The sequence below is a fragment of a genome, unplaced genomic scaffold (assembly GCF_019419815.1).
Source record: "Pyrus x bretschneideri cultivar Hongxiangsu unplaced genomic scaffold, Pyrus_bretschneideri_v1 Contig34, whole genome shotgun sequence".
In the NCBI taxonomy this organism is placed as follows: domain Eukaryota; kingdom Viridiplantae; phylum Streptophyta; class Magnoliopsida; order Rosales; family Rosaceae; genus Pyrus; species Pyrus x bretschneideri.
Genome location: NW_025999657.1, coordinates 630,710 through 644,600, shown reverse-complemented (window position 1 = coordinate 644,600; position 13,891 = coordinate 630,710). Strand labels below are relative to the sequence as shown.

At 35.0% G+C, this 13,891-nt stretch overlaps 1 protein-coding gene across 1 annotated transcript; it reads left to right on the top strand.

Moving 5' to 3' along the window:
- The first annotated feature begins 1,285 nt into the window (after positions 1-1,285).
- On the top strand, positions 1,286-8,550 carry LOC103960455 (uncharacterized protein At4g17910). Its single transcript, XM_009372938.3, has 16 exons — positions 1,286-1,468; positions 1,588-1,651; positions 1,748-1,793; positions 2,149-2,267; positions 2,529-2,602; positions 2,752-2,827; positions 2,930-3,019; positions 3,640-3,713; positions 4,593-4,680; positions 5,003-5,129; positions 5,232-5,336; positions 7,098-7,227; positions 7,322-7,373; positions 7,460-7,504; positions 7,785-7,883; positions 8,015-8,550. Exons 1-16 carry the CDS (start codon positions 1,419-1,421, stop codon positions 8,165-8,167), a joined length of 1,392 nt encoding a protein of 463 aa, XP_009371213.2. The 5' UTR covers positions 1,286-1,418; the 3' UTR covers positions 8,168-8,550.
- Positions 8,551-13,891: the final 5,341 nt, after the last annotated feature.

Sequence of the window (13,891 nt, the reverse complement as noted above, 5' to 3'; positions counted from 1 at the left end):
CTCTTAATTACCTTAGTTTGCTGCTTAGCGTCTTGCTAGATCAGGAATTACCAACATGGTACGAGCCCTAAAAACATCTAGTTAATCATCTTTCGAATGGCATCTAATACAAGGGCCACGAAACTCAAGTATGCATCCTAGATCAGCAAGAAGGTCTGGCACCATATTACATTCTCTGTCGATATGTTGAATATATAAGAGATATGCTAAGGAGATTTTCTTAAAAGTGAGACTCTTCATAGACTCTCTGCCACCTCATGTTTTTGGCACAATATTTTATAATGTTGACACGAAAATTAACAGTAAATTATGAGATGACAGAAAATTCCTGAACAGTTCTACTTATGGAAAGTTTTCTTAACATTTCCCATTGAATAGTGCAGTTCCATACGTGGCTAATATAATCTTGACATCCCAATGTGAAAGCTGCTCTTAATTAGATGCACAACTTCCCATACCTTGGCTTCAAGCACTTGTCGAACGTCCAAGTTCAATGCAAAACCAATGACCTAGTCTCAAATATTATTTTTAAGGACTCAACATGCTGCAATAATCTCATCTTCCGTCTTCTTGCAACCATCAGTAAATTCACGACCAATGTACTAAGCAATTGAGAATAACTTTTATAGTCTTTAAAAGGAATCATGTCTTTAAAGAGAGATTGCTTAGGGGCTTGACATTGCTCACGACACCTTAATTAGGTGATTGAGAGTATTGTTAGAAAAAGGTCGTATTTTATTATACGGTTATCCTCACGTTACTACTATCAAGTATTGTGAAATTCACACTCTGCTATCCTTCTTTTTTTTCTGTCTTAGTTTCATGCCTAAACTTTGATTTTTCTGACACTTTAATACTTCTGTTTTAGGTTTTCCGTCAAGTTTTTCGTTAAGTGATAATGTGATATAAGTTTTGCCCATCATATTTGCCAAGAATTAGCATTAGACACGGTGGTTGGGATTTACAAGAGATGAGCCTTTTTGTTGAGTTTGAAAAGAAAATTTAATGGGCTTTTTTCCTAAAAACATAAGAGAAGTATTATTTGCACTTTAAAAATCTAATTGTGCTCTTCATAATAATATTTCTCTTTCTAAATATAAAAAGTTTGGAATGCAAAATTAAATTCATTTTTACTTTTTACATTTCTATTAATTTTTAACCGTCGAGTTGGATGAATTGAAAAAGATCAATCACTGTGTGGAAGGTAAAAATAAGGTGGGTAGCACTATCCTTCTCAAAAATAATATTAATAATAATGAACCAAAAATGAGCCCAATGGCTATGCATGTAAATTGAAGAATAGCAGTAGGATAACTTGGGACAAAGAAGAATCGTAAAACCAGTTAGTGAGACTCAAACCTCTGCCGCCGGCCAGCACAAAATCCTCCGGCGAAGTTCACCTCTATTCTCTTTCATCCATGGATTCTCTTCCCAACACCTTCAATCCAAACAAACGTCTCAAAGAAGAGTTAATATTCTCTCTCTCTCTCTCTCTCTCTCTCTCTCTCTCTCTCTAACATCCTCTGTTTCACTAAACTGTGTTGATTTAATTTAACTTTGTTTTTGGGGAATTTGATGACTTTTCAGATTTGTGAGCAATTTGAGTGGATCGTCGATGATGGAGATTGCCGCACTTACCACGATAATCCCTGTAAATATAACCTAATTTCAGACTTCCATTTTTCTTTCCGTCTAGCATTTCTTAAATTTAGAAAAAAATGCTCATGTGTTTATACGTTGTTGTTAGATTCTGATACTTCTCCGGCACTCAGTTGGCTCTCATCGTGCCGTCGGTAAGCCACAAGGACTTTTGCTTTACCAATCAAACTTTTTTTTTCTCCTAATTATTCTCAACTTACCAAAATATGGTCTTGTAATTGTTTGGTTATTGAACTAAACATTGCTTGTGTAAACTTGTTGTTGCTGCATTCCTGTGTGTGCGCACGTGTTAGCGGACACAGTTTGGCACCAAATGGATTCATTTAATTTAGCATTTGTACCGGATCCCTTCACTTTACCATAAGCTTCTCATCTCCAAGCTTGTTTGATGTGCATTGCAGCTAATATGTTTGTGTTTCTGATATTAATCATTTTCATGTGATTTTTTGTCTGATGTTAATCTTTTTCATGTGATTGTTTTACCAATAGATGTCGTATCAAAGAAAAATGATGATGCAGTACTTGGTTCTAAGGGATGGGCAGCTTACATGGCTTCAATGTCTCTTGATTTTCTTCTCATTATAGTTCCAATCGTCTTAGTTTACACTGTAAGTGTTCTTTACTTGACTAATTATAAAAACTTGGAAGGATCCAAGTAGTAATCTTTGGAGTGGAGATTGCAATCCTTTTTTCCCCACTACTTTTTAAGCTTCTGAAAGCAGGGCTGTTGCTCATGAATCGTCAAAGTGTCTTAACCTTTATAGTTTCTATCTGTATATTCTGTAGATGGGTCTCCTGTTGTGGTCACATGATTTCTTATGTAGGGATACATGTCCTATAATATTCACTATGATCATAACTCATGTCAGGTTTTGGCAGAGTGGATGTATATCTGGGCAACTTTGTTGATATTGTTACTGCTTTTCAGTATTGCAGCCAAAAGGTAGTATGATACCGCTTTTAGTATTCCCCTCGTCACGAGGAGTCATTCATGCCATGTTCACAATGCTAGAAGATGTTTGAATGAGTAGCAGAGCATTTTTATGCTTGGATATAGTATACTGATTCACAGTTGCATGTTCTTAAATGTAGGTTTGGTTCCTATTCTACTTTGAAGGAAGATCCCTATTCTATAAGGCAAATTATTTCATCTTACAGAGTTGCTACGGTATGCAGTTTCACTTAGGTCTGCGTAGTTTAATTTTTTACTATAGAAACTTTCCTGTAACTTTTACAATTTTTTTCGTGTGAACAAAAGTAATTGCTGCAGATGATCATAACATGCGTCTGTATCTTGGCTGTTGACTTCACAATATTCCCTAGAAGATATGCCAAGACCGAGACTTATGGTACTGGCTGGGTAAGAATTTGCAAGCAATATGGAACACAATTGTAGTCTTCTTAAGCCTATTGTTGTAGTGTTTGAGTTTGACTAGATTTTGTTGATTTTCATTATGGTATATATATTGTACCACCTTACTCTTCAAATTGAGAAGTCAAATAACATATGTTTAACATCTGTTCCATTACCATCATTTTCTTCTGGGTTGCCATCAACTGATGAGTAGTTTCCAATTTGCAGCGAACTTTTAATTCTGTCTGAATTTTGTTTGATAGCAATACCCTCTTGAATAATTCTTTCAGTATTTATCAATAGCCAATATAGGACAAGACTTAGGGACGCAATCATAAGTTACTTACACTCACTGGTTCTCTGGTACTAGTTCCAAGTTTTGTGTGAAATGAAGAATAGTGGAATTACTTTGGATCATATTCTTTCTATCACTTCTTTTTCTTCTTTATTCCTGTGTCTTTATATTACTTTCTCTTAATTTATATTTGGTGATTTAGATATTCTATTTTCTTTGAGACCTACTCAAATGTACCGAACATAAACATCTCTACTTAATGAATATTTGTTGAGGAAATTAAATTGAGAAATGACCTCTATTAATTTTTTTCCATACATGAATATGTCAGATGGATCTTGGGGTTGGCTCATTTGTCATAGCAAATTCATTAGTTTCACGGCAAGCACGAAATATATCATCAAGGTTAGTCATTTATAATTTTGTTGTTTTGGGTGTAACCACTGTTCTAAAAATCCCCACCTAGCACCGCCTAGGTGCTAGGCAGCTGGTCACCGCACCAATTAATGTCTAGGCATTTGAAAATTAAGAAAGGGTGCCTAGACCTGCTTAGGCGCCTGCCTAGGCCCGCCCAGACCCGCCTAGGTTGTGACTCACTTAGACAAAAACTAGATAACTTTCATTTTGCATTTTATTTTTTTTTCAATAAATTGTAAGAGACTTGTTGAATACTTAAATGAATACACATTATATGTGTGTTCCCCATGTTTTCATTATGTTCCAATACTTCTAATGTATATGTTATTCTATTTTGTTGTTATTGATGAAATTATATATATTTTAAGTATAAACCCACACTTATTTACACAAAATATAATAAATTTAATTAAATTCGCCTAGGCGCCCACCTAGGTGCTTAGGCGCTAGGCCCCAACCCAACACCCAACTAGGGCCTAGCGTCTTTTAGAACCTTGGGTGTAACCTCTTAACTCTCTCTCTCTCTCTCTCACACACACATGTAGGGGTGTGGGTGTGTGTGCATGTACCATACATCTATAAAAAAAAGTTTACACAATCACCAATAAAAAGAGTTCAGAGAATAACGTGATTTTGAATAATGGAAAATATATGGAAGTTCAAGTGTTCCTCCAAGAAATCCTGTGATTATGTATAAATATTTTCATCATTCTTGTTTACTCTTTAATGTTTTTTTTTTTCCTTTAGTTTTTATATATTTTTGTTTGCATGATAGGATCTTGAATGGTATGAACAGACTGCAGTGTTCTCCTGTTGTTGTGTGAAAATATGATGTTGATGGCATGTTGTTTGTTTATGCTTGTTAAGGTCATGGAAGACTGCTATTCAATCTGCTAGTCCACTAATTATCCTTGGGTTTGCCCGTCTTCTGTCTACCACAGGCGTGGACTATCAGGTAGGTTTATGATGTTATCAGTTCAATTTGGTATGTTCACTGGTGTCATGTCTTGTTTTCAGTTTAAGTCAATTTCACAATGAAGGGTGACCACTCCTTTCAGCTTGTAACAAGTCAGTCCATCTAATCACTGATGTTTATCGTGGTCATGTCAATACTTTAATGTGTTCAATAGGCTGTTCAATGCTGCATTAATCTCTTTTTGATCCATTAACTGAACACACACACACACACACACATATATTATATAGTCTTATGCTTTTCCGATTTCCTTATCAGCTCTTATGTTTCTGCTTTGTCATGATATGTTTACACATTGTAGCTTCATGTGGCGGAATATGGAGTGCACTGGAATTTCTTTTTCACACTTGCTGCGATATCAATTCTTACATCCATAATTAATATTCCCGCGCAGTATTCTGGCATTCTTGGCTCACTAATTCTAGTAGGTATAATCGTACGGTACAATGTTATTTTTGGTGTATGCGTTATATTACTTTTATCCTTCGAGTATATGTAAGTTATAGTCTAATTGGTTTTTTATCCTCCAGGTTACCAAGTTTGCTTGATGCATGGGTTAAACTCGTATCTGCTTTCTAATGAAAGGGGAACTGATATAATCAGCCAAAATAAGGAGGGGTTTTTTAGCATATTTGGTAAGTGCTTGAGCTTGAATACTTTTCATGCTTATTTGATCTTCTGAATAGTTTGGACTCTCCGTCAAGTTCAAAGGACAGGTTTTCTTGGTACATCAATAAAAAAATAAATATGGGATTCATTTATTTAATCAAGTTGTTAAATGTTCTCTTGACTGAGTTTCTTAACGAAGTATACATTCTTTGGTTTGGTCATAAACTGACATAGGTAGGATGCTGTAAGAGATATGTGCTTCCCTTTTCATAATGCTATATCATAGCAAGTAATTTCACAAAAGAAAAACATCAAATGCGTTCCATTTTAATACATTCTTTGGCCCATGTGAAGTTGCAGTATGAAAACCAAATTGAATGCTGCACCCAGATTACTTTTTAGGAAGAGCCAACACTAAATCGTAATCTCTGCACACACACATATATATATATATAATATAATCAGGGGTGAATCTTATTAAGGGCCAGAGGGGGCATGTGCCCCCCTCAAGTTTTTGGCTTGGGAAAAAAGGTGGTTTGAGCAGGAGCCAGGGCACTGCTTAAATCTCAGCCGCTTTCTGTTGCTCGATATGACGTAGATCCAACGACAAATAATAATCAACTCACCACCACCAACTCTATCACTCGGTCCTTATCCAAAACCACCAAGAGGCGGATATAACACAAAAAGTTTTAGTTGTGTGGTTGATTCTGGCAGTCACAAAGAAGAATTCCCTCCTCCCATATGTCTAATAAATTTGACCTCCCAGCTATGTAACATATATAAGTTATCTACCTATTCACTATAACAATATTGACTCTAAAGATACAATTAAAATGGCACAAAGGGTGGGAATGTATGCTAAGCACACAATGGTTATGGGTTGGTCAATTGCTCAACAAAATGCCTTACTTAAAATTGAGAAACATTTTGGCGCTTCACGCGCTCTTTTTGGGATTCCACGAGGACCTAATCCACTATTGCTTAGTTGTGCCCCCCATAAACGTTTTTCTAGCTCCGCCCCTCAATATAATCATGATGTTTCTCCAAGCTCATATATTGAGAGATAAAAGTGTCAGTATCTGAAGATTGATAATTGTCCGAACCAAGATTTAGGCACCTAGAACACATTCAGTTTATAGTATACTGTAAGGAACCAGGAGAAAGTACTCTAGATTGAGAGTATAGCAGTTCATGGTTAAGTCGGGTTTGTAATTAATGGTATTTGGTTCTTGGATCTAAGACTAGTATCTTGCAACTGAGTTGCTGCTTTTAGATTTTCTCATTATTATGAAAATGTAGAGGATATGAAATCTGAATAGAAAAGGAGACGAAAATGAATTAAATCAAAATACTAAATGAAAGTATGTAAATTGCCTCTTTTTAATACAGTACACAAATTATATCTTTTATAATGGTATCCCTTTCAAATATCGAAGTTGAAAGTTAATCATTGTTATTATCATCACCATTTCCGCTAAGCTCATTTCATCCCACCTTCCTAGTGTTATCTGTAACTCAAACAACAAAGTCATATGATGTAATTCATTGAATAACCTAATCGTGGGTATTTGGGGGGTGTGAACATCTGTAATATAGCTGGAAAGATTGCCATCTTCTGCTGTGCATTGGTAGCACAACTATGTTCAAAGTTCTACTATACCTGTCTTTTTATGAGTGCTATTGAATTTGGTTAGCACCGAGAGAAAGCTGAGTTATAATCTTTCAAGCGTGTTGTTTGGGTTTTCTTCTTATTGCTTAAAGTAGTTTATTGCCTTCATTCCCAGGATATTGGGGTATGTACCTTGTTGGTGTCCAATTGGGAAACTTTCTTCTATTCAATAACCATTCCTCTGCTACAATGGGAAGCAATAAATGGGCAACAATTAGAGTTTGGATACTTTCACTTCTCCTTTGGTATTTCTCTACTCCAAGTCTTATTGTCAAATTTATTCACTCTCTGGGAGCTATAAGGTGGTTGCCGAAGGTGTTAAATTCTTTTCTGTTTCAGGTTATTAACTGTGATTATAGACCGCCACGTAGAGAGAGTTTCCCGTAGGATGGTATGTGTATTTCTGCTTTTACTCAAATTTTGTACGTGTTTGAATAGTATTTTTAAGGAAACTAATGTATGTTTACATTTTTGCAGTGCAACCTGGCCTATGTTACACTGGTTTTGGCTGTAAATTTACAGGTTAAGCCCATTTCCTCTTTTGACTTGAATTTAATTGGCATGTTCCCTTCTGAAATTATTGATTTGGATGTATAAAATTTAACTGGCATGACCCCTTCGGAAATTGTCGTTGTAATTGAAAATATCCTCACTCGTCTTTAGAAGCATTAATTTTCTGTTTATAAGATTATTAAAATAGAAAATTATTTAGAATATGTTTACGTATCCGTAGAAAGAATCAGTTCAAACAACTTCCCACTTTTTTGTTTAACTCCAACTCAAGTTGTCACTCATTTTTCAGGTGTTGGCAATATTTCTTCTCTCTGATTTTCTCCCCGGAAGCAAAACTTCAGTGCTGGAAGAAGCATATAACCGCAATTTGCTGGGGACATTTCTTCTGGTATACTACAACGAACTTTTTAAAGTTTCTTGTGGTGACCAACAAATGTTTGTCTGGTTTAATCAACATTTGCAAGCTTCAATTCTCTCATGCTGCATGCATAACATAATCTGATTCTTCTTCCCTTGCAGGCGAATTTGCTCACGGGTTTGGTGAACTTGATGGTGGAAACCCTGTTTGCATCGGCAGCCAAAGCCCTTTTTATTTTAATTGCCTATACATTTTCGACGACCTTCATCATTGGATTGCTAGATTTCTGCGGCATCCGGTTGAAATTTTGGTAGGTCGACCATCAAATTGGAAATCTAATTAGTTAAGGACATGAATTAAATGAAATCACCAGAAATCCTATGAAGTTGTTACTGTTGATGACAATTGTTTTTATGTTCCTTCTCCGAGCCGCCTATGTTTACAACTGAGCCACCCAACCCAACACACATACGCACAAGCGCGCGCACACGCACAGAGACAAGAAGGTCCTTTTGCACTTCTGGAATGAGATTGAAAACATTAACGCTTCGTATCCTGAACTACTGTAACGCTTTGTAACATACTAATTGATTAGCGCTGTTGCGGGTTTTAAAAATTAGTCAATTGGTGTTCATTGTAAGGGGTAAAGAATTTGTAGTTAACGCCACAGTTTAATCTTGCTTTCTCTTCTAGTGCAGTATGATGTATTCGGCATTAAAATCATGTTGTTAGTCACTCAGTGAACGAAGATTTCACGGTCGTTTACCTTTGATGTCAAGGCTGGAGAATAAATAGCCGTGTTTTTAATGTCTTAAAATTTAACCAATGACGTAAACAAATCTAATGGTAAGTGGTATTGTGCATTCTTCAATCACCTGGTGGTCAAGAGAACGTTTCGATGGTTAGGCAGAATTAGAAAATGGTATGGTAATTTGGGTATATGCATGTTGCATCGGTTGTCGAGTACAATGACAAGTCAAGATTTGGTTTGTGCAATGGAGACGAAGATGTAGCCTTCCAAGCTTCAATTGTACAAAAACAGTACCCTAGAAATCTACAAGAGAAATCAGAAAAGCAAGTTTGACACAATAGCCAAAATGACGTGTTGTTTTTGTGACAAAATATATAGGACATAGATCCTGTCCGGATCTATGCATCCTAATTCTAGGGATCCACCAATCCGGGCATTGAAATTTGATCTAACAGTTACAAACAAGGGTTCACTTTAAAAGTTATAATAATTTTAGCCGTTAGATCAAATTTTAATGCTTCAGATTGGTGGATTCCTAGGATTAGAATGCATGGATCCGGAGAGGATCCATGTCCAAGTGAAAGTTAAAAAAATAGGGCGGAAAAGGTTTGAGTAGATCCTTTGAGTGGTGACTTTGGATTATGGGACATGGTAGGAAATATGTAGTTTATCGAGAGGAGCAGAAGCAGATGGTCACATGGATTAAGTTGCAGAGAGGCAACAGTCTGGATCGTGGTCCCAACTCCTAAGGCCACCGTCTTCCTTCTTTCCAAATGTCCTCGTTCTGTCACTGGGATAAGGCAACACTTTCCTATAAGAAAGATTTGCAGACAGTCAAACCACATCGTCTATGCTGATATGCTTCACTCAAATTAAGATTATGTATTGAAATTGAAATGAAGTCTTTCAATATCCATAGTTCTCGATCATTGTTACATTTCAGAAAACACTAAGCGTTAGTTGACGGTAAGCTGGGATCTAGCGCCTGAGTGTCTATATAGGGCCTAAGCAGACTAGACGGTATTTAAGTAATAAATCTTATAAATTAAATTAAGTTTACTATATAATATAAATAAACATTCATTAATATGGTATTTTTTAAAATAAATTATATACATGTAAGTATATATGTAAAATTTTAGACTCTATATTGGTTTTGTATCATTTTCATTTTCTAGGCCCATATTGTTGGGTGTTTATTCTTATTAATAAAAAGGAAAACTAATGAAAAAAAAGTTTAAATATTTACGTTTTAATAAAAAAAACTATCTCCTAATTTTATTTAATGATAAAGACAAAAGGATAAAAAAAAAAAAAGAAAAAAAAAAAAGAAAGAAAAAAAGCACATGCGCCAGGCGCGCATACCCCCAACCCCACCCCTCCCTTTCCACTCTATTTTCTCCCCGTTGTCTTAAGAGTTCGTTTGTTTGTTTTTTTTGTTGTTTTTGTTTTGTTTTTGTTTTTGTTTTTTTTCTTAGAAGAAGAGAAAGACTTCAAATCGAATACATTTTTTATTTTTATTTTTGTGGTGTTGTTTTCCAATAGTAGTTAAGATGACGAGAGAATTAATAACATAAAAAATCAAATTTCTCACCACTTATATAATAACACGTGTTGTACCATTTGTGTTACGGGCATAAGGAAAAATTTCTCCAAGATGACACCCAAGCTAAAGAAATTGGATGGAGAGCTACATTTAATTATTGTAGTTATGTAAAAAATGTTAGGGAATTTTAATTTGGTAATTGAAAACAACTTTTTAAATATAATTGCTGATGACATAATCTTCTCAAGGTTTTGATACAAAGAATCACTTTTGGGTTCATTGTTTTCGGCGCAAAGAGTGCTTTTACAGGACAAAAAATGGTCTAAGTTTCAAATCTATGAAACTGAACCAAGAATTAGACACTATTTATAAAACTTGACCAATAAGTAGACACTATTTATGACACTAGACCAATAAGTAGAGACTATTTATGAAACTTGACCAATAAGTAGACACTATTTATTAAACAAAGCCAAAGAATTAGGCACTATTTCTAAAACTAAACCAATAGATGGAAACTATTTTTGAAACTGGATCAAGAACTAGATGCTATTTGTGAAATTGGACCAAGAACTAGGGACTATTTATGAAAGTAGACCAATAACTAGACACTATTTATGAAGCTAGACAAAGAAAGAGACACTATTTATGAAACTGTACCAATTACTATACACTATTTATAAAATTGGACCCAATAACTAGACACTATTTATGAAACATGACCAAGAATTACTCACTATTTATGAAACTGGACCAACAAATAGTGTAGTGGCATTCAATTTCGTAAATAGTGTTCAGTTTTATAAATAGTGTTTTAGCTTCATAAACACTGTTCAGTTTCATAAACAGTGTCTGTGATAGATGCATAGGTCCTGCATGTCAGGTCTTTTTTTTATTTTTCATTTTTCATTTTTTTTAACTTTTTAATATTAAAATTGTGTCATTTTCATTAAAATTTAAGTTCATTTGTCCTTTTTGTTAAAATTTAAGGGTTTTTCATGAATATTTAATTAATTTTCATTAAACAAAGTTATAGCATGATTTTTTGTCAAAATAAATTTAGCCCAAGCCATTTTCATGAACGTAGAAGGTTGGCCTTGCATTCTTGTTTTAGTAAAATTTTCACCGACTCGCTTAAAAAAAAAAAAAACCTAACTAAAGCTAGCTAAAGCCTAAAGCTGCTAATTGCTTAAAACCCTAACTAAAATTGTCGCACCCATTCCTGCAATTGCACACTTACCTTCTACAACGTGCCGCCGTTACCCATCTCTGTAATTGCATACTTATCTTCTACAATTTTCTCTCTCTCTTCTCGTAGACCATCGTCAACTCCTCTTCTAGCAAACCGAGAGGGAGACAGTGAGACTCTTGGAGATAAGGCGGTTATCAGTCTTGCGACACATGTTTTTTCTAGGTTGCCAGGACCACCCAGCATCTGTCGAGCCCGGCTAGCCCACCCAGGCCGCCTTACGTTGCCTAATATCCTTGCCGATTTGATAAATGATTTCGGGTTAATTGTGGCAAAGCACCCCCGCCTAATGCCTAGCCAGTTGCCTAGACCGCCTTTTAGAACAGTAGTTAAACTCAACAATCTAACTTATCCAAGATTTATCCTTAAGTTTGACGAGGGTTTTACAAGACCCAAGGAACTATTGATGTCAAACTATGAAGAAATGGACATAAAATGTAACATGGAGGGAATTAAAGACCTCCATAAGCATAACAAGCATGTGGCACAAACAAACATCATAATCCAACAGAATTACATTCAGACAAAATAAAGTTTGAAATGAAGTCGGGGACTCTTCAAACCAAGAATAGGAAATATTAAAGAAGTTAAAATCACATGTGGGTGATACTTAAAAAAAAGAGCAAAATTTGTTTTTGAAATTACAAAATTGCCCATAATTTTTATTTATGTTCAGTTTTAATTAGAAGATTAGAATAGTAATTTCATAAAACTTCAGTTGATAATTAGAGTTCCATTAATATGTAGTTTAGACTTTAGGCACACACACTCCACGTATGGATTATGGTTTACTTGGATGAGCGATTTGGAAGTAGTGTATATAGGCTAACTTACAGTTCAAAAAGCACTGGAAAACATTAGAACGAGGAATTGAAAATGCACCATGATTAAAAAAAAAAAAGGGAACTTTAACGAAAAACTCCCGGTATTGTTTACTTTAACAAAAAACCACAATTTTACATTTAAAAGTCAATCCTGGTACTATTCACTTTACCCTTTATTTTGTCTTTATCGTTAAAACTTGAAGTTTTCAAGCTATTTTCATTAGTTTTCCTTAAAAAAAAAAAAACATTAAACACACACAAGTTTTTAACGACTCATTTTGAAGTAGTTGTATGCAAATAACTCTTTTAGTGCATTGCACCTAGTCCTTGCAAAATTTTTTATTTAAGGGCTTGTTTGATAAGTGTTTTTAAATGACTGAAAGTGTTTTTAGATAAAATATTTTTGGAACCAAACTTTAGTAAAAATGCAAATTAATTCTGAAAAAGTACTTAAGGTGCTTCTAGCAAGATGCACATAACTGGTGGTTTTAGCAGAAAACACTTCAATTGTTTTTAGAATCCAAAAATATTTTCTCGGAAAGCTTTCATTCATTTAAAAGCATTTGTCAAATGATCCCTAAGAGTTAGAGTGCATTTCTAACTAGTTTAGTTTAAAATCCTTTTTACATGAAAGCCCCTTAACACGGCATGACAGTTTGATCAACTTAGCTCGTGAACTCCTCCCTAAACCCATGAGATTCCCTACCGTACGAGAACGATAAAGGCGCTGGAAATCGCAAGGCTAATGGTGACGGTGGTGCTCGCTACCGTATTCGGCAGAAAGCAACCAAATCTTTTGAGGATTTTCAGTTGTTCCCTATTGAACTGTAACCAAATTTCGGTGCATAACTACCGAATACTGAGACTCACGATGATCTCACAAGTTTTTTTAGGTATGTAGAAGACAAAACCAAAATCCCTAACGGACAAGGTGCAAAATTAAGCTGCACAGGCAGATGGACAAGTCTTTTTCTCACCTTTTCTATATATAATTCATAATTGAACAGAGGGAGACGGTGGTTTTACTTGACGAATACATCTTTTCTCCTTTTCAAATAAAGTTGCACACTTTCTAATTGTAATTAGCGAATAATAAATCATCTTATTACAATTATTGATGATTGTACTAGCAAGGATAATACAGCCTTTTTTTTCTGGATGTATAGGGTAATAATTATTCTATAATTCAAGTTCAAAGTGACATAAGTAAGGACTAGTGGAAGTTAGGCAAATATCAATTACTAACCACTGAAACATTAACAATATATAGTAGTCAAGAGGTCTATTCTAGGAGAACAACGTAAATGATACGAGTACCATCATATGGTGTTTTGTGTCAATGAAACAACGGTACATGGATAAAAATTTATACATGCCATTATTTATTTGTACAAAACATCACTATTATGGTGTACTCGTGCTGTGTAAATCCTATACTCTTTTAAGAGATGGAAGTGGCTTTGGATAAGCGTGTAAGGAGGCTGGCCGTGCAATCTGAGTCTGCTTTCTTGGTTTCCCACTTCAAAGGTGTTATGCAGGATTTACATCCTTTGGTGGTATATATGGTTGCCATCACTTGATGTCTCAACTTGATCAAAGTGAATTTAGTCATATTTGTACTGAATGGAAAATGGTAGCTGATGGTTTGGTAAATTGAGTGTTTCATTC